Source organism: Arabidopsis thaliana, chromosome 2 (assembly GCF_000001735.4).
Source record: "Arabidopsis thaliana chromosome 2, partial sequence".
In the NCBI taxonomy this organism is placed as follows: domain Eukaryota; kingdom Viridiplantae; phylum Streptophyta; class Magnoliopsida; order Brassicales; family Brassicaceae; genus Arabidopsis; species Arabidopsis thaliana.
In genome coordinates this window covers 13,478,434-13,496,377 of record NC_003071.7, presented here as the reverse complement: position 1 = coordinate 13,496,377, position 17,944 = coordinate 13,478,434, and the positions used below count along the sequence as shown (strand labels likewise).

Genomic DNA, 17,944 nt, shown 5'->3' with positions numbered 1-17,944 from the left:
TCGTTAGGTTTGCTCTATATATCAATACAATGACTCTGACAACAAAACAGTGACTGCCCACAATGTATGTCCATCCAAATGAATGTGCAATTTAATAATGACTTAACGAGTTACAAAAATAAAACTAAAAAATGCAAAAAGAAATTAGGTAACACTTTTTTTATTTTTTTTACCAAAATGTAGATGGAAGTTCGGGTGATTTCCGTATTGCATGCCAAGTCTGCACGTCCAAACTACGAAAAATGACATATCGTTTTTTTTTGTTTTTTATTTTGTTTTTTCATCGTCTAGATACCTGAGTTTCATTAGCATTTAGAGGATGCTATGCATATATCGGTATCAATAATATGGTCTTCAAAATGAAATTCTCTATGTTAAATCATTTATGATGTATCCTTTTAGTTACGTCATAACCAATGTGATTCGTTTTTCGTCTCCGATTAAACACATATATTTTTCGAAGTTTTCAAATAAAATCTTTTGACATTAAATATTCGAGGTGAAATGTGACAATAATCTTTTCAAATAGGTTAACTTTTGTCTTTTATACATTTTTAACGTATTTAGATATAAGGATCGAGAGTTGTATAATGTGACAATAATTTACCATAACTTTAAATATACATTCGGAGTAATGATTGATGATATGTTGTTTATATCGAAAACAAAAGAGACTTGACTTGATATACCTGTTCATATATTCTTGTCATCTTCGGAGAAGAGAGACACTGCCATCAAATTATAGCTATTGATGTCATTGCTTATGTAAGCATGAAACCCCAATTGCAAAAGTGAGAATAACTAAAAACTAAAAACCTTTCAATTCAACTTTTGGTTTATCTAATGGTAGGTGCCAAGTTTTTCTTGAAAAATGAACAATTTAGCATCCATATATTTGATGGCAGTGTCTCTATCCATTATGACAAAAAATGTATCCATATATTATATAAAACAAAAATTCTGATATAAATAAATTCACTTTCGATTTACTTAAAAAATTTATGATTCTAGATAGCCGATTATAAATTTTTGTTTAGTCAAAAAAAAAGAAAGTTTAAACCGATTATGAGAATTCATGATTTATCAATCAAAACACATATGTATGAGGCCCAAATATTTTATCTTCAACATTCTGACCCAATTTAAGCCCACAGCAGACTCTGACTCGATGGTTTTGGTTAGCTTTCCGGTTCGGTTTGGTTTAATTGATTAGTTTCGATTCGACTTTGAACCAAATTTAAACCGTACTCCGACTTCAGCATCCACCACCTCCAAGTCTTCGTCAGTCGTCACCGTGTGGTAAGTGTAAATCCTTAAGTCTGGAAAATTAGGGTTTTTGGGACTTGGGTGTGTTTCCATAGCAGAGATATGGGGAAGAAGAAAGGAAACAAAGCAGCAGCTTCAACAGATGATTTTTTACAAACCCTCGAAGATTTCACCAGCAAAGAGAATTGGGACAAATTCTTCACTCTCAGAGGCAACGACGACTCTTTCGAGTGGTATGCTGAGTGGCCTCAGCTCCATGACTCGCTTTTACCTCTCCTCCAAGATTCTTCATCTTCTTCTTCTGATTCGCTTCAGATTCTGGTTCCTGGATGTGGAAACTCCCGCCTTACTGAGCATTTGTACGATGCTGGATTCCGTGACATCACTAATGTTGACTTCTCCAAAGTTGTTATCTCCGATATGCTTCGTCGGAACATTCGGACTCGGCCTGAACTGCGTTGGCGAGTTATGGATATAACAAAGATGCAGGTTTTGGTTCCTTTTGTGCTCTGTTTTTTTTTGGTTTCTAGCTGATCCTTGTTCTGTCTCTCATTCACTAAATATTTTTACTTTTTCTATTACGCAGTTGGCTGATGAGTCTTTTGATACGGTTCTAGATAAAGGTGCTCTTGATGCTTTGATGGAGCCAGAAGTTGGTACCAAGCTGGGAAATCAATACTTATCAGAGGTCTTAGTGAACTTCTTTTGTTTAAGGGATTGCATAAATTGGATGAGTGTTGGATCAAACAATGAAAGTTATGTGCTTTAAATGCTTGAGCTTGATTCAGTTTGATCATTAGTAACTCTTTTCTCAGGCCAAGCGGGTTTTGAAACCTGGGGGGAAGTTTATTTGTCTAACGTTGGCGGAGTCTCATGTCTTAGGTACACCTCCAACACCTTTGCTTCTGTTATTATTATTATGTGAAGCTATTTCATAGTTATTGTTATCTTCATTCTATTGTCTGTTTTAGTGACATTCTTAGTGTTTTTGCGCAGCATTGCTTTTTTCAAGATTTCGTTTTGGTTGGAAGATGAATGTTCATTCAATTGCTCAAAAACGCTCGAAGCTTAAGACATATATGGTGGTGGCTGAAAAGGAAAATTCCGTTTTGTTGCATGAGATAACCTCTGCTTTCGAACTTGTATCTCTTGGCCGCAATGATAGTCAGGTAATTATTTCCTGTTTAGTTTGACTTTAACACAATTGTAAATTCAACCACCTTTCCCTTCATATATCGATTTTTTCTAGCTCTTTAAAACACTTGTGTAATTCTCCAGTGTAATATATGATTCTGACTTACAATGTAGGGTTCTGGCATGCGTGAAGCCGTCGAGAGCGAGAACAAAATACGTAGAGACTGCAATAATGGCTCAGACTTATTGTACTCGCATGAAGATTTGAAACTTGGTATTAAAGGAGATTTGGCAGAGCTTACTGAAGGTCGCCGTATAAAATTTACTTTGGGTGGCCAAGGAAGCAATTTCAGTTATAGGGCCGTGCTTCTTGATGCTCAGAAACAAACTGAGCCATTTGTATATTATTGTGGTGTTTTTCTTGTCCCCAAGGTAAGCTTTGTCAACATCATAAATCCTTAATATTTAAGTTCTGGAAATTGCTGTGAATATATTGTTTAATTTTGTTTGATCTATTAAAAGGAGTGTTAAATTTCAGACTCGTGCTCATGAGTGGCTGTTCTGTTCAGAAGAAGGACAGTGGCAGGTTGTCGAGAGTTCTCAGGCCGCTCGTCTCATAATGGTAAGCTTTTTATGGTAAAACCTCTTTATATACACCATGTTACCGTGATCTATTTTCGGCATGAGATTCTAAACACATCTTAATTTCTTGATGAAGGTTTTTCTCGACAGTAGCCATAGTGGAGCCACCATGGAGGATATCCAGGTAGGTACTATCTACATTTTGAGTTGTCTGATGCATTATGTTGTTTACTTATTGATCGATTTTATCTGGTAACTTATTCATCTCAGAATGATTTATCTCCAATGGTGACACAACTAGCTCCCAGAAATGATGATGAAGCTCGCATTCCGTATGTTTATCGGATTTTTTTTTTACTATATTCTCCATGATTTTTGGTGCAACAGTAATCCTAACTCATTTTGTTTCCGCCATTATTGCTTGTTAATTAGTAGTTGAATTGAATTGGTGCTGTAGGTATATGATGGCAAGTGATGGGATAAAAAAGCGTGATACTGTCCACGAGGTATTATTACTAGATATACCCAATTAATCACTTAATAAAACTGTTATTTGTTGTCTCTTCTATTTCTCGCCTTTCACAAATATGATCATCGTTTCCTTTATTGATCTCCGTGATTAGACTTTTATCCACCACTATTTTAGCAAATTTTAATACTACTGATTGGTTAGAATACGTAGTTATGGGGATCTTTTTTGTTTCTTACTATTCATTTCGATTTGTAGGTTACATCTCCTATGACTGGGAAAGTGGTTGTTGAAGATGTGGTTTATGAAAGCGCTCCTAGTAATTTAGAAGACTTGTCTACTTCTAGTGATTTGGCATTTCGACGACTTGTATTCAAAAGGACTGAGGGTTTGATACAGTCTGAAGCTTTGCTTGTAGAGGATGGTGAGATTCTTGAACAGTCTCAGAAAGAAAAAACTAAAAATGTTTCCCAATCGAAGCGAAAGGGAAATAAAAAGCAAAACCAAGGTAAAAATCGTACTTCTGTAAGTGTTTTGATACATTTCAGGTGAAAAGTTTCATGATCTTTTTTACATGTATCCATTTCAGAACCGAGCAGGCCTCTTATGAGGGTCTCTCATGATTATCTGGCTAGCTCTTACCACACTGGAATTATTTCTGGATTCACATTGGTATCTTCCTACTTGAAGAAGGCTGAGTCATGCGGAACGATGGTGAGCATTATTAAGTTGTGGCCTCACGGTGCAACCGATCTGAATCTTTTCTTTGCCTTGTACTGATCCAGAAATGTTCTGATGCTTTTCAGGTTAAGACTGTTGTAATTGGTCTTGGAGCAGGATTACTTCCCATGTTCCTCCATGGATGCTTGCCATTTTTCAGTATTGAGGTAATTTCAGTTTAAAGGATTAATCAAGTTGAGTATTTTCTATTGCCACTCATATTCTGTATCCTGTTGAATAGGCGGTTGAGCTTGACCCAGTAATGCTTAGTGTTGGCAAGGATTACTTTGGTTTCACACAAAATGATCGCTTGAAGGTAAAATTCTCCCTCTTTACAACAAAAGTGCTGGCTAAACTTTAACATGTTTATATTCTATTCTATTATATGCACCATCACTCAGCTCGTTCGCATTCTTATAATAGGTGCATATTGCTGATGGGATCAAATTCATTAGAGATATAACAAACTCTGAAGCTTCGTCTGAGGAATCGTCAAACATTGGCTCAAATGGAGATTCAACCACTCACAATACACAAGGTGGAATTTGTCCTGACATTTTAATTATAGATGTGGATTCAGCAGATTCAAGGTAAAAGACATGGCAAGTAAATTCACATATCTATGAATTTACCCACATGGTAAGCCTGATTGTTTTCTTGTTTGATCTCTTGTCTGCAGCGGCGGATTAACCTGCCCTGCATCTGATTTTATCGAAGAGACATTTCTTCTTTCGGTTAAGCAAGCTCTCCCTCAGCACGGTCTTTTCATAGTGAATTTGGTCACGAGATCACAGTCCGTCAAAGATATGGTAGTATCAAGAATGAAAAAGGTAAAGCAAATGTGATTCATTCCTTGTAAATTCTCTGCATATTTTCACAAATCTGATCTGATACTATTGCACGGAAATTGAGTCATAGAATTGATCTCTATTGTTTTGTTTTTTGCCAAGGTTTTCGATCATTTATTTGGCCTGCAACTAGAAGAGGAAGATGACGTAAACGTAGTGCTCTTTGGGCTTTGCTCTGAATCTGTAATCAGCGAGAACGATATTCCAGAATCTGCAGTTATACTGGAGGGATTGCTCAAGTGCCAGAGATTGGAAACGAAGCAAAGCATCATAGACGCTACAAAGAAGCTGAAATGCTGGAAATAAAAACATTCTTTATTATTTCGTTTTAAAAAGACGTGTGAGATATATTTCTGTTATAAGTTAAGATTGAAATTTTTGAGACTATATTATATACAATACACCTAGTTTCGTCCATACGCAAATGGAAAATGAAGCGTGGAGTTTTTTTCATAACCTTTATGATTGTTAGACCTACCAACTTATTGAAGCATTCAATTTGGATGATAGTGAAGTTGGAATGTAAGTTAAACATCAATGTCTTGATTAATTTTGTGCATTTTTGGGAACTATCCGTATTGTTTCTGATTTGAGTGATCTTCCTTATTGTTGCTAAGAAATGCTCGAATGGTGATTAGCATAATTGCTGTTTATTCATTGGAGCTATAATAATTATGGTTGTAATATTGTAATTTGGGAAAGAAAGCCTTTGATACAGGCCGATTTTGGTACGTACGTAAGAGAGATATAAATTGAAACACCTAAACCAAAATCTGGTCGCCGCGAAGACAAAAGAAAAACATTTGTGGCAAAGAAACAAATTCAGAAACCGCGTGGGTCCGATATGGAACGCTGATCAATTGGACATTTGTAAACATTTCAAATATTTTGCATGTAATCAATATTGTTGTTATATTTTTTGCCTTTTAGTTATAGTTAGGTTTGTTTTTTCTGTTTGTTTGGTTAGATTCAACTATTTGTTTATGCTTTTCAATTTTGGGTTAGTATTTAGCTGTTTACTTTGGAGAAACAAAAGAAGATAGATTCTGTTCCATATAAACAAAAAGCTGTGTCGTTGAAACTTGAAAATGTGAATATACTCGGATATCAACCAAAGGGTACGCTGCATTAACCAACCTCCCTCGTAGAAAATTTCAAAGAAAGGATAACAAAACAAGAAAAAGCACAAAGTTGAAAAAGAAGTGACAGATGCAGAAGAATTGGTCAAAATCATTTTGACAAAACTACATAAAAAACAATCAAATGTCACTTTCAAAATTATTAGCTTATTTATTATTTTATTATGAAAATAATGAAAGCGACTTCTATCTGGGACTGGTAAAAGGACCTCTCTCACCATTGGTTGTACATTAGCTGTCAAATTTTTACATTTCCATTACATTCCCTAACTCCAAATATATACACTAAACTAAATTCTTCAAGTTACTTCCTAATTACTACTATAGTAATTATTTCCTAACCGTCAAATAGTACTGAATAACACATATAATATAGTTTCGATTGATTAAGAGATTTGAATTAAACAGAATAAAGTTTTACGATTATATATTCTAACAATTTATTTGTCTCACAAAAAAATCTATAGATTTAATGAGAATTAAATGAAGAGGACGAAAGGAAAAACAAAATGAAGAAAAAGACATATGAAACGTAGTCCCCTCTTTTCTTTGCTTTCTTCTCTACATAAAACTAAAACTCCTCTCTTTCACGACCCTTTAAGTAACGACGCCGTTTTCATCCAAACACAAACCTCTGGAATCGTGTCACCGTTGGAGCTCCGGCTTCATTAATGGCTTTCTTCAAGACCTGAAGACAAAAGAAAGTAAAAATATATATACACTAGAGAGACCAAGATCCTCGTTTATGGGTTTCATCGTGTCTTGTGCTTAGGGTGACATAAATACCCATTTAGAGAGCTTAGACCAAGAAGTTTTAGAGTTTGTGAAGTTACTTGTTGGTTAGTCTGCTGTTTCTGGCAAATGCTGAGTCTCTTCTCTCTGTAAGTTCTTTTTTCTTCATTTACTCTGTTTTGTTCCCCATTTTTGGTCTTTTTGACTTAACTTAGAGTATTTTAAGGCAAAATAAAATCATGAATCTTTTGGTATTTTTTGTTCTCATCTTCTTGTGGGGTTTTTCTATTGAAGTTTGCTTAGCTTTGAATCTTGTCTAATGGAGCTAACTCGATCCAAAATAAAAACACGTATAATGATTAACTAGTTCTGCTCATTAGATGAACTAAATTAATGAGTTAATTCCGTAGTTTCATGCATCCTACAATGTATTGTCTATGTATGGAAGCAAAGTATGATATCATATTTAAACATCTATGATTGTGCTACTAAACTTTAAATAATACTTTAAGCTGATGTGATCTTATATGGATAACCTCTGACCATTATCTACTTTCTTTGACCATTGCTCTTGTTTTCTAATCCAAAAGTCGTATCTTCCAATGCATTAGTTGGTCCAAACCTAGATTTGCATCCCTTAATTTGTAGTAGTTAACATCTAATTTTGATGTTAAAACCAAGACACCACTTTGTTTGTCTGGTCTGAGAATATCTCAAGGCGTATAGTTTTGTCCTTATGACGCTTGCAAAAGCAAGTTGTTGAGTTGTAATCTTATGTTTTTTTCTGCAACTTGCCTTGGATGAAGCCATGAGATTATCTTTATAAATGGTAGCAAGTAAACCGGTTTCTTATGTCGAAAAACCGATCATTTTTGTTTTGTTTGATGACAAGGAATGGAATACTCTAGAGACTCGGCAGAGATGATGATGGAGACTAAGCGCAATGTCTACTCGCTTGAAGATAACAAAATTAAACGACACAAGTCATCTGATCTCTCTTTCTCTTCCAAGGTCTTGTGATACATCAAAATCAAAATTCATTGTGGCTATGAAGCTACCGGACATTTCTGTACCAGCATGCTAATGATCTTGAAACTTTGTTGTTCTGTGGTTTAAACAGGAGAGGAAAGACAAATTAGCAGAACGTATTTCAGCTCTTCAACAACTAGTTTCCCCTTACGGAAAGGTACTACTTGGTCCGAAATAATCTTTCTTACACGCTCTTTGTCTTCTCTAGCCATGTTCAAGTCTCTATCTATGCAGACCGACACTGCATCAGTTCTTCTAGAGGGAATGCAATACATTCAGTTTCTTCAAGAACAAGTCAAGGTCTGCTCAAGTTTTCTAATCAAATACTTTTCATTCATTCACCTCCTCCAATCCAATGATGATTATGCTTGATTTTCTCTGTTCAGGTTCTAAGTGCTCCTTATCTGCAAGCAACCCCTTCTACTACAGAGGTGAGCTGAATCTATGATCTGGATCTCGTTTACTTGGATCACAATGCAAGACTGATATTTTCCATCTCTGTAACTAGGAGGAAGTGGAAGAGTACAGCTTAAGAAGTAAAGGGCTATGTCTTGTTCCATTGGAGTATACATCAGAAGTTGCTCAAACCAATGGTGCTGATATTTGGGCTCCTGTGAAGACTCCAACATCTTCTCATGCTTTTAATCTCTCGTCTTCTAATTCGCCCTTTCAATGAGCTGCTGCTAAATTCTCTGTCTCAAGACTAATGAAAATTAGCCAAAGCTTTGGTCTGATCATGTATTGATGGAGAGACCTTGAAGTCGGTGATGGCTGTTTCTGTTATTTTTTACTGCTTAATCCCAACTCTGTGGTGGCTTCTTGTAACAATTGATTCTAATGCGAAGTTTAACGGACCGGTCAATGACCGGAATTAGCTTCCTGTTTAATAAAGTTTGAATTGGTGAAAAAGAGTTAACCGGTTTAGAGAAACCCGGGAAACTTAACCCGACCCAAAATTGTCAAACCCGTTTTGTTTGCGGCTATTGAAGGATCTTCTATTGAAGAGAGCAGCTAGCTAAAACCCTAAAGCCCTAAAATCAAAATTACGCTAAACAGAGAAGGCGACAATGGATCACATCGCTGCGGCGGAAGAGCAAATCGTATCGGAGAGACTTCGAAGAAAGCTTGAAGAAGTTAATGTAGCTGCTCAGACTCAGCTTTCTCCTATCCAAGATCACATCAATTTCACCCTTCAGGTATATACAAAAATCTGTACTTTTCGCGAGCTCAGCATAAATTCTCTCTGATATAACAATTTAGCAATGTTAGCTTCTGAATATGGAATCTTTATTGGTTTGATACAATGCTAGTTTCAAATTTGATGAATTGAGTAGGTTCATGAAAAAAGTCTGAAAATTTGCATTTGGGTTCGTACTATATTCGTCTTTAGACACTATGGATTAGGTTCACGACAATTGCTCTGGTTTAATTACTATATTGTGCTCTGTAGGATATTCGATAAGTAGGCGTGTCTCGTTGCATAACAATTGCTCTGCTTTGTCTTCAGAAGCATGAGAGTTATTAACACCTTCTCTTGTGTTTTTGGGTTGCTATATTGAGTTATATGATCCGTTGATTCAAATTAATTAAACCCTGACAACGATATCATTGTTGCAGCAAGCTTATTTCAAATGTGCATATGAGTGCTTTGATAGAAGAAGAAAGCAAGAGGAGATAAGTAACTGCGTCGAGCACTGCAGTGTTCCCGTTGTCAAATCTCAACAGTATTTCGAGAACGAAATGGCTCAATTTCAGGTAAAGATATCTGCTAAAAGATGATACATAGTTTGCTGTGTATAAAGACTGATTTTTGTTGAATGAATGTATAGGAAAGATTGAACAGATCACTGGTGGTGTGTCAAGACAAGTTTGAGGCCTCAAAGCTCCAGAAGATAAGGCCTGAAGCGGTTAACGAGATGGAGAGTTGTGTGCACAAATCCATTGAGGAAAATCTCAATACATTACCACATATTGTGCAGAGAATGAAGACAGCATTTAACATAACCAACTAAAAGCTCTCGTGAAAAACCTTGGATTCCAGAACTTGACTAGCCATATTGTTTGAAAAGACCTTTTCTTTTGTCTTAATATGATCTACAAATTTGTTTTCCTTTTTCTTATATTAAGTTTTAAAATTTGCCACTGTTTTGGAATAACTGTATTTGCTTGTTCTTCATCTTCCCTAGCGAAAACTTTAAAACTCTATAAAAAAAAATTGAGGATAAATACATGAATTTAAAGATTGAACCGAACAAAAGAGACTAACCAATAGAATAGAAGCAAGTAATTTAGTGAATATCTAAAACTAATATAAAAATATATAGAGATTATCACTAACAAAAAAAAATAAAAAATAATAGAGAGTTATATATACCTTTGTTCGTTTGTGAAAGGAATTGACAATCAGAATCATATAAAAGCAAGACTATAAACTCCTCTCTGCCGCTTAACTCTTTCTTCTTGTCTCTCTATTTTTTATAACAATGGTGAGAGGAGATGATCAACTTAATGGTTTGCAGGGAGGGAAGAGAGCGTTAGATATTTTATGTGTAGCGACGGAGAGAACGGTTAGCGCTTTTGCATATGAGGAAATAGGAGAAACATCCACTGAAGGTGATAAAAGGAGGGAGAGACTGAGAAGACTGAGAAGATTAATTAATTACAGTCTGAGCACAACTATGAATTCCAGCTTGAGCAAACGACTGAAGATTGATGAGTGCAAGAATCAAGACCCGGAACAAAACCCTAATCGTGTTGCTTCTTCTCCAAGTTCGTGCCATCTAGAGTCCAAGAGGCCTCAAAAAGTGGTTTCAAACAAACCGGTAAGAAACAGAAAGCCGGTTATAGTGACAGATGAAGATAGGACACCGACGGAATGGCTGATTGACGTGATGAGAGAAGTGAACGGTATGGATGCAAAGCTGATATTTGTGAAGGTTCTTCCCAATAGTGATGTCGACGAACTTCAGACACGTCTTATGATGCCCTGGAAGCAGATACTAGATATGGACTTCTTAAACGAGGAAGAGTTAGAAAAAATAGATAGACATCACAAAAAGATTAGTGCCAGTGACAAAGGAGCGGATGTGATCGTGGTGAATTCTAAGGGTCTACAGAGGAAGCTTAAGCTCAAGAGATGGGATATGACTTCCACTTCCAACTACGTCTTAGGTTTAGGATGGAACAAGGTCGTCACCGATAACATTCTACAGAGAGGCACTAGGCTTCGGATCTGGTCCTTCCACTCCCCAGACATGCTCTTTTTCGCCTTCGTTCTTTCAGATCCAGATCCAGCTCCGACTGAGTGCCTAAATTTATTGGCTAAATTGTGCGAGGAGACGACTTGTCTCGAGGCTTTACAAGAGGCAAATAGGATGAGCTCACTCGTCTCGGACACAGAGCTGGACCTCGAGCTCCGGTTGTAGTTAAGAGTTTCCAGCAGCAAAAAACAGCTCTTCTAGCTCTACTGCCGAGGTTTGCCATGCAAGTATTTTTTTTTCAGACACTCGATGTTGAGTTAAAGTTTGAATATGACTTGACAATTAAGTCATTAAATCCTAGAGAGATTAGGACTAGAAACTTTAGGAGATATCTAAACAATATTTATGAGTTATCTAAATATTAGTTCTATTAGGATTAGGATTAGGATTGTTTAAGAGATCTCTATATAAGGAGATACCAACATGTGGTATAACTTATGAGTTGAGAGTTTAAGTTTTGAGTAAATTTCTTAAACTAATAAAGAGAGTTATTCTTAAATCTTTGTGTTCTTGATCATCTCAAACTATATTCGAAGATGGCTTTTTTGGATTTTTGTCCTTTTTATCTAGGTGTTTTTTTTGGGTCTTTTAGCTCAATATACTGAGTGTTAGTGTTAACATTACGAGTTTGTTTTAGATTGTGCTGATTTTCATCCCTTATATAGTTCCTTTTTGTTTGAACGGATGATATTTGTTTTTGGCAAGTTTTCTTTCCCACTTGTAAGATCGGAACAAACCAGTCAATGACATAACGAAAGTCATATAAACTCGTAAGATCGGAAGTCGGAACACACCAATTATATATATAACGAAAGAATGTAGTAAACAGACAGTGACATGAATATATCTCACATAATCAATTCAGAAATAATATATAACTTTGACCCAATTGGTCCTCTAGGTAGACTGCAGTGACGTACCTATGAGCCACGATAAGAAGCCAAGCCATGTTCCTCTGCTGAGCTCTCTGAAGAATACTCAACTAGCTTTTTCCGTAGCTCAATATGTTCATGGCGAAGTTGTGCAAGAGGCAAATAGGAGGAGGCTCACTGGTCTCCGTCACAGAGCTGGACATCCATCTCCGGTTGTAACTAGAGATTCCAACCAAAACAGTTGTGCTATGTGACTAATCTCTGTTTATTGTAGACTCTTGCTCTATTGTCGTGGCATGCAAGTTTTTCATACTAAATAATCCTAGCGTAAAACATAGAAACTAGTTTGAGTGTTGGTTTCCCCGGACATAACTCCATCAAGACATGGTCTGCCGTATGATAGTGCATTCCTAACATGGATGGTAATTGGAGAAGAAATTCACACAATCCAGTCCAGGAATCACCTCACCAAAAAAGTTAGCAGACTCTTCTCTAGAAACTTTCCGCATCAAACAAAACAATTGTTTGGGAGTACTTTATGCTTCATGCCAAATATCCACTTTAAGAAAAAATGAATCAGATAACACAAACAACGAAGAAAGTAGACCAAAGGAAAAAATAATTGTTACCTTGTCAAAGAAAAGAACATACCCTTGTACCACATAATGTGCAAGATCAGATGCATTCAAGGAGCTAGAGGGATTTCCGCATATTCATGATATGCAACCTAACGAGCCTCCCCTGAGTTAACCATTGACTCACTCGGCCCCTTAGACATTGTTTGAAGCTCTTCTTCAACATAAGGTGGCCAAACTAAAGATGAAGACTTAGTCACAAGAGGCAAATACTGAAAAGGTGACATAAGATCTTGCCCTCTTCTTCTCCATTGCTTATTATTGCCTTCCCTATTTTCTTGAAAAATATTTAAAACGCAGGATAAAAAAAAGTCTGCAAACAAATCGACATTAGCTTGAAGAGAAAGAAACTCATTTTATTTGTTTCCCAAAGTCAAACAAGAGAACACGTTCATTTACTCTGCCAGGTAGTGGAAAACAACGTGTAGTCGGTATGCTCTGGTTAGAAAACGGCACGTAGTTTCTTCGAACTTGAACCGAATAAATATACCGGCTTATGCCGGATTGAAATGTGGTTTTAGTATATCTTTCTGGTTTAATAATGGCTTCCTTGTGATTTTGATTGACAAGGGAAACTCTGTAGAGAAAAGAAAAAATCTCGACTTCGCAAATTGCGAGAGACATTGAGTCCAAGACCGAGTTAACTCGCCAGATTCAATGTAAAGTTTTACTTTTGTCGCCTAATTTGTGTTATTTAGGTTATTCTGTTGAAAACCCTATATATAGATTCGTGTATTCTGTTTTCCACATCTTGCATCTTCGTTGATTCGTGGTTTAACAATTTGGATGCAGAACCATGGCTGGGGTTATGCAGAAGTTCCTTATTGCATCAATGTTTATGTGGATTCTTCCTATTGCAATATTATATGGATTCAACAATGATTTGCTTCCTGGTAAGGCTAAAATTTCCAGGTTTGACTTATGTATGAGGACATCTGTGTCATTGCTCTAATTGTATTGATGGTTCTAACTTTGAGTTTTGCTTAATCGTGTAAACTCTGTAGTTGAAGTTTTAGTGGAACTTGGTTTAGTAGAATAGCTGGTTGTTGGGATCTGATGGCAGATTAGAGAAATTCTGATTGTAACTTTTTAGAAACTGCAAACTTCTTTGATTAGAACTTAGTTTGTAGGTATCATAGAAACTAGTTGGAGCTGGAATGCTACAAGAGGTTATTCTATGGTTGTAACCTTACTTCTTGTAACAAAGGCAGTTTAGTCTTTGACGCGTAGTTCATGTAATGAAGTTTGATCATCTACACATGTGATAGCCTGTTAGTCGGTTACTGTACTTTTGGCATAATGTCTCTCTTTCTCTCTCAGGCTCACGTAGCTTGTCTGTTGTAGTTTCCCAGCTTTAGTTTCTAACAGTAAATGCTGTAGAAATTGACCGTGTTGCTCTGTTAAATCTCGACAGGGTCAACAACGTTGTCTCCACATTCTCTGACACTACTGAGTGGATTTCTTGCCGTGGTATCAGTCAATGTAGTTATTGTGTTTTACATCTGTCTGGCCCTGAAAGAACCTGCGGATAAACACAAGCCAGACGCTTCGTTTGTTGCAGAGGCTAAAGACAGTGTTAAGAAATTGACATCAGGAGTCACAAATACTGACCCTGCGCTGAAGAAACAAGAGTGAGAGCTTGCCACATCCCATTTTTGTTAAACAAGGAACAGTGTCGAGATTGCATCAGAAGGAGCAGAGCTCAGGTTCTTGCAATGTATTGTTTGGTTGCTAGATCATTCTGTGTTGTGAGTTTTGGGTTAGTTGAGCAGAAAAACTTTGACATGTTCATGTTGGACAGAGAAGATAGCTAATGTTGTAGGACAAAATTTCACAAAAACCATAAACAGCTGTGTCCATAATTGTTTAATTTTAAGCAATTTGATCTGTTTTTCTCACACTTCTCTTCCGCATTCTCTTGACATTTGTTCGTTTCTTAGAGTGTTTAAGTTAGATAAAGAAAACGAATATTGAATTATACAATCAGTGGCAAAAATGACACTTCTTTGGCTTGTGCTCTTCATCAGTTTTGGTTAGCAGCTTGATCATTACGATCAAAGCACTTATCTGCCTCTCATACTCTTAGGAGTTGATAGCTTTCAACAACAAAGCTGATTTACAGTCTAGAACGTACGCCACAAAGAAGTACAAATATGTTTAAGATAGGCCTGGGCATAATACCCGGAACCGAATACCCGAACTGAAAAACCCGAAAAATAACCAAACCGAACCCGAACCCGACTTTTAGAATTATCCGAATGGGTTCTCCACTTCACTACCCGAAAAAACCCGAACCGAACCCGAACCGAATCTAATATCCGTGGGTACCCGAATACAAATGTAAAGTTAAAAATATTAGTTATATATATATATATATTTGTAATACCTCAAACACCCAAAATTAAAATTATAAATCCGAATATACTAGATTTTTTAGTAATTTATATGCATTTGGATATATTTGGGATAAAAATAACCAATGTTATAGTTTTTTTTAGGTAATTTAAGTATTTTGGTTACATTTGCTTATATTTGGATAAAAGTAACCAATATATTTACGGGTAATCGGGTATTTTGGGTAGATTTGGGTATATATGAATAAAATACCCGAACCCGAAAATATTTTGGGTATTTTTGGTTATTTTTACATTTTTACTAAAATAACCGAACCGACCCGAACCCGAACCGATACCGAACCAAATTTTAAGAATACCCGAATGGTTCTCAACCTCCTACCCGAATAGACCCGATACCCGGGAAAAGAACCGAATCCGAACGGATACCCGAATGCCCACGCCTAGTTTAAGATATGCATCATATCCCGGTGTTTTTCAAGATCCATTTCACACAAGAATTTTCAAGGTTTAATGCCTTTTCATTATCTCCACCAGCATATAGGATTTTGAAGAATGTTGATTTGAAGACTCTTTCATGTTCAAAATAACTAATGACACGAGATTTCAAGGCCTTTACGAGTTGTTGAGGGAGACTGAATGGAAATGACATTCTGTAAAAATTCTCATATCTTAAACTTTGTGGCTCCAAGCCTTTAGAAAGTTGTCTCCAGATTTTGTAAAGAGCCTCAAGAGAGAGGCAGATACGTAGTAAGCATATGTTTGGGCTTCAATAGCAACATCAGCAAGAGAGGCATGATACGTTTTGTCCACACTTCTCTGACACATACTCGTGATGTTTGTTTGCTAATTCGAGTTTAAGTTAGCTCAAGTAAACAAATATTACACATTCGGTGATGAATAGAAAAGTAACCCGGTTCTGGTCCAAAGAGAAATGTGGACAAAAAGGATCAAATTTCGTTTGAAACATGTGAATAGCATCTTGCTTAATATTCTATTGGAAAATTTATCCTTTTCATATAATGTTTTTAAGGTTTTCAGCTTTTTTCTCAAAATTGACAATGTGAGCTTGAAGAGTAGATTTAAAATTACGCATGGTACATGCAATGAATCAAGTAGTGGATTTGACCAAACACTAATAAAGGCTCTTCTCTTTAGGATCGGAAAATACTGTTCAGTTTGTGAATCTTTGTTTTCAAATTTTTGTAGACTTCCACGAAATTTCCTAGTTATCCAAACCTATAAAGATGTCAGCGCCATGCAAAAGAATAAAGATTAATTTTTATTAAATTATATCAAATAGATTAGAAAAAATATTATTTTACTGTAAAAAAATATATTGGTGTTTACATTCCGGACATTGGTTCAATTTGGGTTTGGATATATGTTTCCCATCACAAATTGTTTCGGCGTAAGCAACGTTGCTTTACCTTTACTTAATGTTTTTCTTGTATATTCATGATCTACATCAGACTACATGTCACATTACAATTGACGAATACTTGATAACTAAAAATTCCTACCATTATTTGCGATACCAAAGACAACAACGACGAGTTAGAAACTTTAGTTTTTGGTCTTGGATTTGCAATAGTTTTTTCTTTACTATACAAAATTTGTAGCTAATTATCCAAATATGATACCATATCTCTAACTATTTTTTATATATATTTTCTAAGTTATAGCTATTCTAATACTCTTTATTAAAAAAAGAAACGATTCTAATACTGTTTACGGTTTTTTTTTGTTTTGCTAAAACTCTTTTTTGTCCTTAACAGAAAAAAAAATCTATACAAAATTTATATTTGATGTAAAATTATTACTTTGAAAAATTTGTATTTAACTCCATTATTTTAGTTTAAGTCCATTCCGTTGAAAAAAATTGTTTGAATTAAAAATATAATTATATACAAAATAAAATTTTGGCATAAGACTATCCCTAAATTTCGTCAAGCTACATTTTTTTTTTGGTGTAGCATGTAAATCCTCTCATGAAGATCATACAAAAAAAAAGACAAATTGTTTTCTCGAGACATACATAAATATAACAAAAAACGAAACAGAAAAGAAAAGAAAAAAAAAGAGAGGAAAGAAACAAGAAGGTGCATGGGAGTTTTACGCCACGAAGGGTCAAATAACGAACAACAACAAACACAACTGCTATTTCTTCCGTACTATTTGAGTCCACTTTTTGCTCTCATGTGTCAAACGTACTCAAAAGTCAAAAATCAAAATCTTTCGTCTCCGCGTATTCATTCTCCTTCGAATGTATTATTTTCTTCTCTGCAAAAAAGATATTATTGCCAAAAAGGCATGATTAGGGATATGTTTAGATTAAAAAAAATTGACAAAAATTTCAATTCAGAATTATTCTTTAATCAAATACAATCCTTTTTATATAAATTTTGATTTATATTGGATCAACTTGGTTTATCCTAATCAAAATTTTATAGTAAATATACTACAAAAACTATAAATGGACGCATTGAGAGTGTAATATTTGGAAAAATAAAACGATCCCATCAAACTTTAAAATTTCAATCCACCACCATGTTACGTCTACCCTTGCATATACTTTTCCAAAAAATAAAAATTATATTATATATACACCATTGGCATTGTATATGTATTTGTAAAGGACTAATTTGAAACATATATATGGTCTGGTCTGGTCTGGTCTGTTAGAATATGGAAGAAGCGTATTATATATATGGTCTCTGTTATCCATATACGATAATAATCTGTAATATTAAAAGCTGAAATTATCGACGTTTACTATACTAGTCTATATATGTTATTCGACAAAGAATTTACTGCCAATAGAAAAGAAAATCAGACCTCCAAAATCCAACAAATCTTTACTTAATTAGCGTGTCAAGATGCAGAATTTTTCTAAGATTAATA

General features: G+C 35.4%; 6 protein-coding genes across 8 annotated transcripts; 5 read left to right on the top strand and 1 right to left on the bottom strand.

The window, feature by feature from the left end:
• Window positions 1–1,110: 1,110 nt before the first annotated feature.
• On the top strand, window positions 1,111–5,584 carry AT2G31740 (S-adenosyl-L-methionine-dependent methyltransferases superfamily protein). 2 transcript variants are annotated; one of them, NM_179840.2, is made up of 16 exons: window positions 1,111–1,755; window positions 1,853–1,954; window positions 2,082–2,148; window positions 2,263–2,435; window positions 2,575–2,832; window positions 2,939–3,022; window positions 3,119–3,166; window positions 3,253–3,314; window positions 3,440–3,488; window positions 3,710–3,959; window positions 4,041–4,165; window positions 4,258–4,338; window positions 4,413–4,487; window positions 4,595–4,761; window positions 4,851–5,001; window positions 5,122–5,584. In NM_179840.2, the coding sequence occupies exons 1-16, from the start codon at window positions 1,369–1,371 to the stop codon at window positions 5,323–5,325; spliced, it is 2,283 nt and encodes a 760-aa protein (NP_850171.1). In that variant the 5' UTR covers window positions 1,111–1,368; the 3' UTR covers window positions 5,326–5,584. The 2 variants fall into 2 exon arrangements, with proteins under 2 accessions (NP_850171.1, NP_001324378.1); NM_001336346.1 differs by having other exon boundaries at window positions 1,266–1,755; window positions 1,853–2,148; window positions 5,122–5,539.
• Window positions 5,585–6,698: 1,114 nt separating this feature from the next.
• Window positions 6,699–8,828, top strand: AT2G31730 (basic helix-loop-helix (bHLH) DNA-binding superfamily protein). Of its 2 annotated transcripts, NM_128731.5 has the most exons (6): window positions 6,699–7,039; window positions 7,783–7,901; window positions 8,011–8,076; window positions 8,154–8,219; window positions 8,306–8,350; window positions 8,428–8,828. In NM_128731.5, exons 2-6 carry the CDS (start codon window positions 7,785–7,787, stop codon window positions 8,593–8,595), a joined length of 462 nt encoding a protein of 153 aa, NP_180732.3. In that variant the 5' UTR covers window positions 6,699–7,039; window positions 7,783–7,784; the 3' UTR covers window positions 8,596–8,828. The 2 variants fall into 2 exon arrangements, with proteins under 2 accessions (NP_180732.3, NP_001325383.1); NM_001336345.1 differs by lacking the exon at window positions 6,699–7,039 and having other exon boundaries at window positions 7,687–7,901; window positions 8,428–8,826.
• A 42-nt stretch (window positions 8,829–8,870) lies between these two features.
• AT2G31725 (FAM136A-like protein (DUF842)) lies at window positions 8,871–10,141 on the top strand. Its single transcript, NM_128730.3, has 3 exons — window positions 8,871–9,115; window positions 9,537–9,674; window positions 9,749–10,141. Exons 1-3 carry the CDS (start codon window positions 8,987–8,989, stop codon window positions 9,929–9,931), a joined length of 450 nt encoding a protein of 149 aa, NP_565729.1. The 5' UTR covers window positions 8,871–8,986; the 3' UTR covers window positions 9,932–10,141.
• Window positions 10,142–10,402: 261 nt separating this feature from the next.
• AT2G31720 (B3 domain protein (DUF313)) lies at window positions 10,403–11,344 on the top strand (the record flags this gene model as incomplete). The annotated part of the gene is made up of 1 exon (NM_128729.1): window positions 10,403–11,344. The coding sequence occupies one exon, from the start codon at window positions 10,403–10,405 to the stop codon at window positions 11,342–11,344; it is 942 nt and encodes a 313-aa protein (NP_180730.1).
• Window positions 11,345–13,184: 1,840 nt separating this feature from the next.
• AT2G31710 (Vacuolar ATPase assembly integral membrane protein VMA21-like domain-containing protein) lies at window positions 13,185–14,620 on the top strand. Its single transcript, NM_128728.4, has 3 exons — window positions 13,185–13,345; window positions 13,479–13,579; window positions 14,101–14,620. The coding sequence occupies exons 2-3, from the start codon at window positions 13,483–13,485 to the stop codon at window positions 14,319–14,321; spliced, it is 318 nt and encodes a 105-aa protein (NP_565728.1). The 5' UTR covers window positions 13,185–13,345; window positions 13,479–13,482; the 3' UTR covers window positions 14,322–14,620.
• A 189-nt stretch (window positions 14,621–14,809) lies between these two features.
• Window positions 14,810–15,868, bottom strand: AT2G31700 (uncharacterized protein; the record flags this gene model as incomplete). Its single annotated transcript, NM_128727.1, has 3 exons — window positions 14,810–14,997; window positions 15,357–15,483; window positions 15,788–15,868. 3 exons carry the CDS (start codon window positions 15,866–15,868, stop codon window positions 14,810–14,812), a joined length of 396 nt encoding a protein of 131 aa, NP_180728.1.
• Window positions 15,869–17,944: the final 2,076 nt, after the last annotated feature.

What these genes read in the sequence shown, in the direction of transcription:
- AT2G31740 (NM_179840.2), top strand. Translation starts at nt 1,369, where the DNA reads ATGGGGAAGAAGAAAGGAAACAAAGCAGCAGCTTCAACAGATGATTTT. An exon ending in TTGGCCGCAATGATAGTCAG is followed by an intron (nt 2,436 to 2,574) that starts GTAATTATTTCC and finishes CTTACAATGTAG; the next exon opens with GGTTCTGGCATGCGTGAAGC. An exon ending in GTGTTTTTCTTGTCCCCAAG is followed by an intron (nt 2,833 to 2,938) that starts GTAAGCTTTGTC and finishes GTTAAATTTCAG; the next exon opens with ACTCGTGCTCATGAGTGGCT.
- AT2G31730 (NM_128731.5), top strand. Translation starts at nt 7,785, where the DNA reads ATGGAATACTCTAGAGACTCGGCAGAGATGATGATGGAGACTAAGCGC. An exon ending in ATCTCTCTTTCTCTTCCAAG is followed by an intron (nt 7,902 to 8,010) that starts GTCTTGTGATAC and finishes TGGTTTAAACAG; the next exon opens with GAGAGGAAAGACAAATTAGC. An exon ending in CAACCCCTTCTACTACAGAG is followed by an intron (nt 8,351 to 8,427) that starts GTGAGCTGAATC and finishes CTCTGTAACTAG; the next exon opens with GAGGAAGTGGAAGAGTACAG.
- AT2G31725 (NM_128730.3), top strand. Translation starts at nt 8,987, where the DNA reads ATGGATCACATCGCTGCGGCGGAAGAGCAAATCGTATCGGAGAGACTT. An exon ending in ACATCAATTTCACCCTTCAG is followed by an intron (nt 9,116 to 9,536) that starts GTATATACAAAA and finishes TCATTGTTGCAG; the next exon opens with CAAGCTTATTTCAAATGTGC. An exon ending in ACGAAATGGCTCAATTTCAG is followed by an intron (nt 9,675 to 9,748) that starts GTAAAGATATCT and finishes ATGAATGTATAG; the next exon opens with GAAAGATTGAACAGATCACT.
- AT2G31710 (NM_128728.4), top strand. Translation starts at nt 13,483, where the DNA reads ATGGCTGGGGTTATGCAGAAGTTCCTTATTGCATCAATGTTTATGTGG. An exon ending in CAACAATGATTTGCTTCCTG is followed by an intron (nt 13,580 to 14,100) that starts GTAAGGCTAAAA and finishes AAATCTCGACAG; the next exon opens with GGTCAACAACGTTGTCTCCA.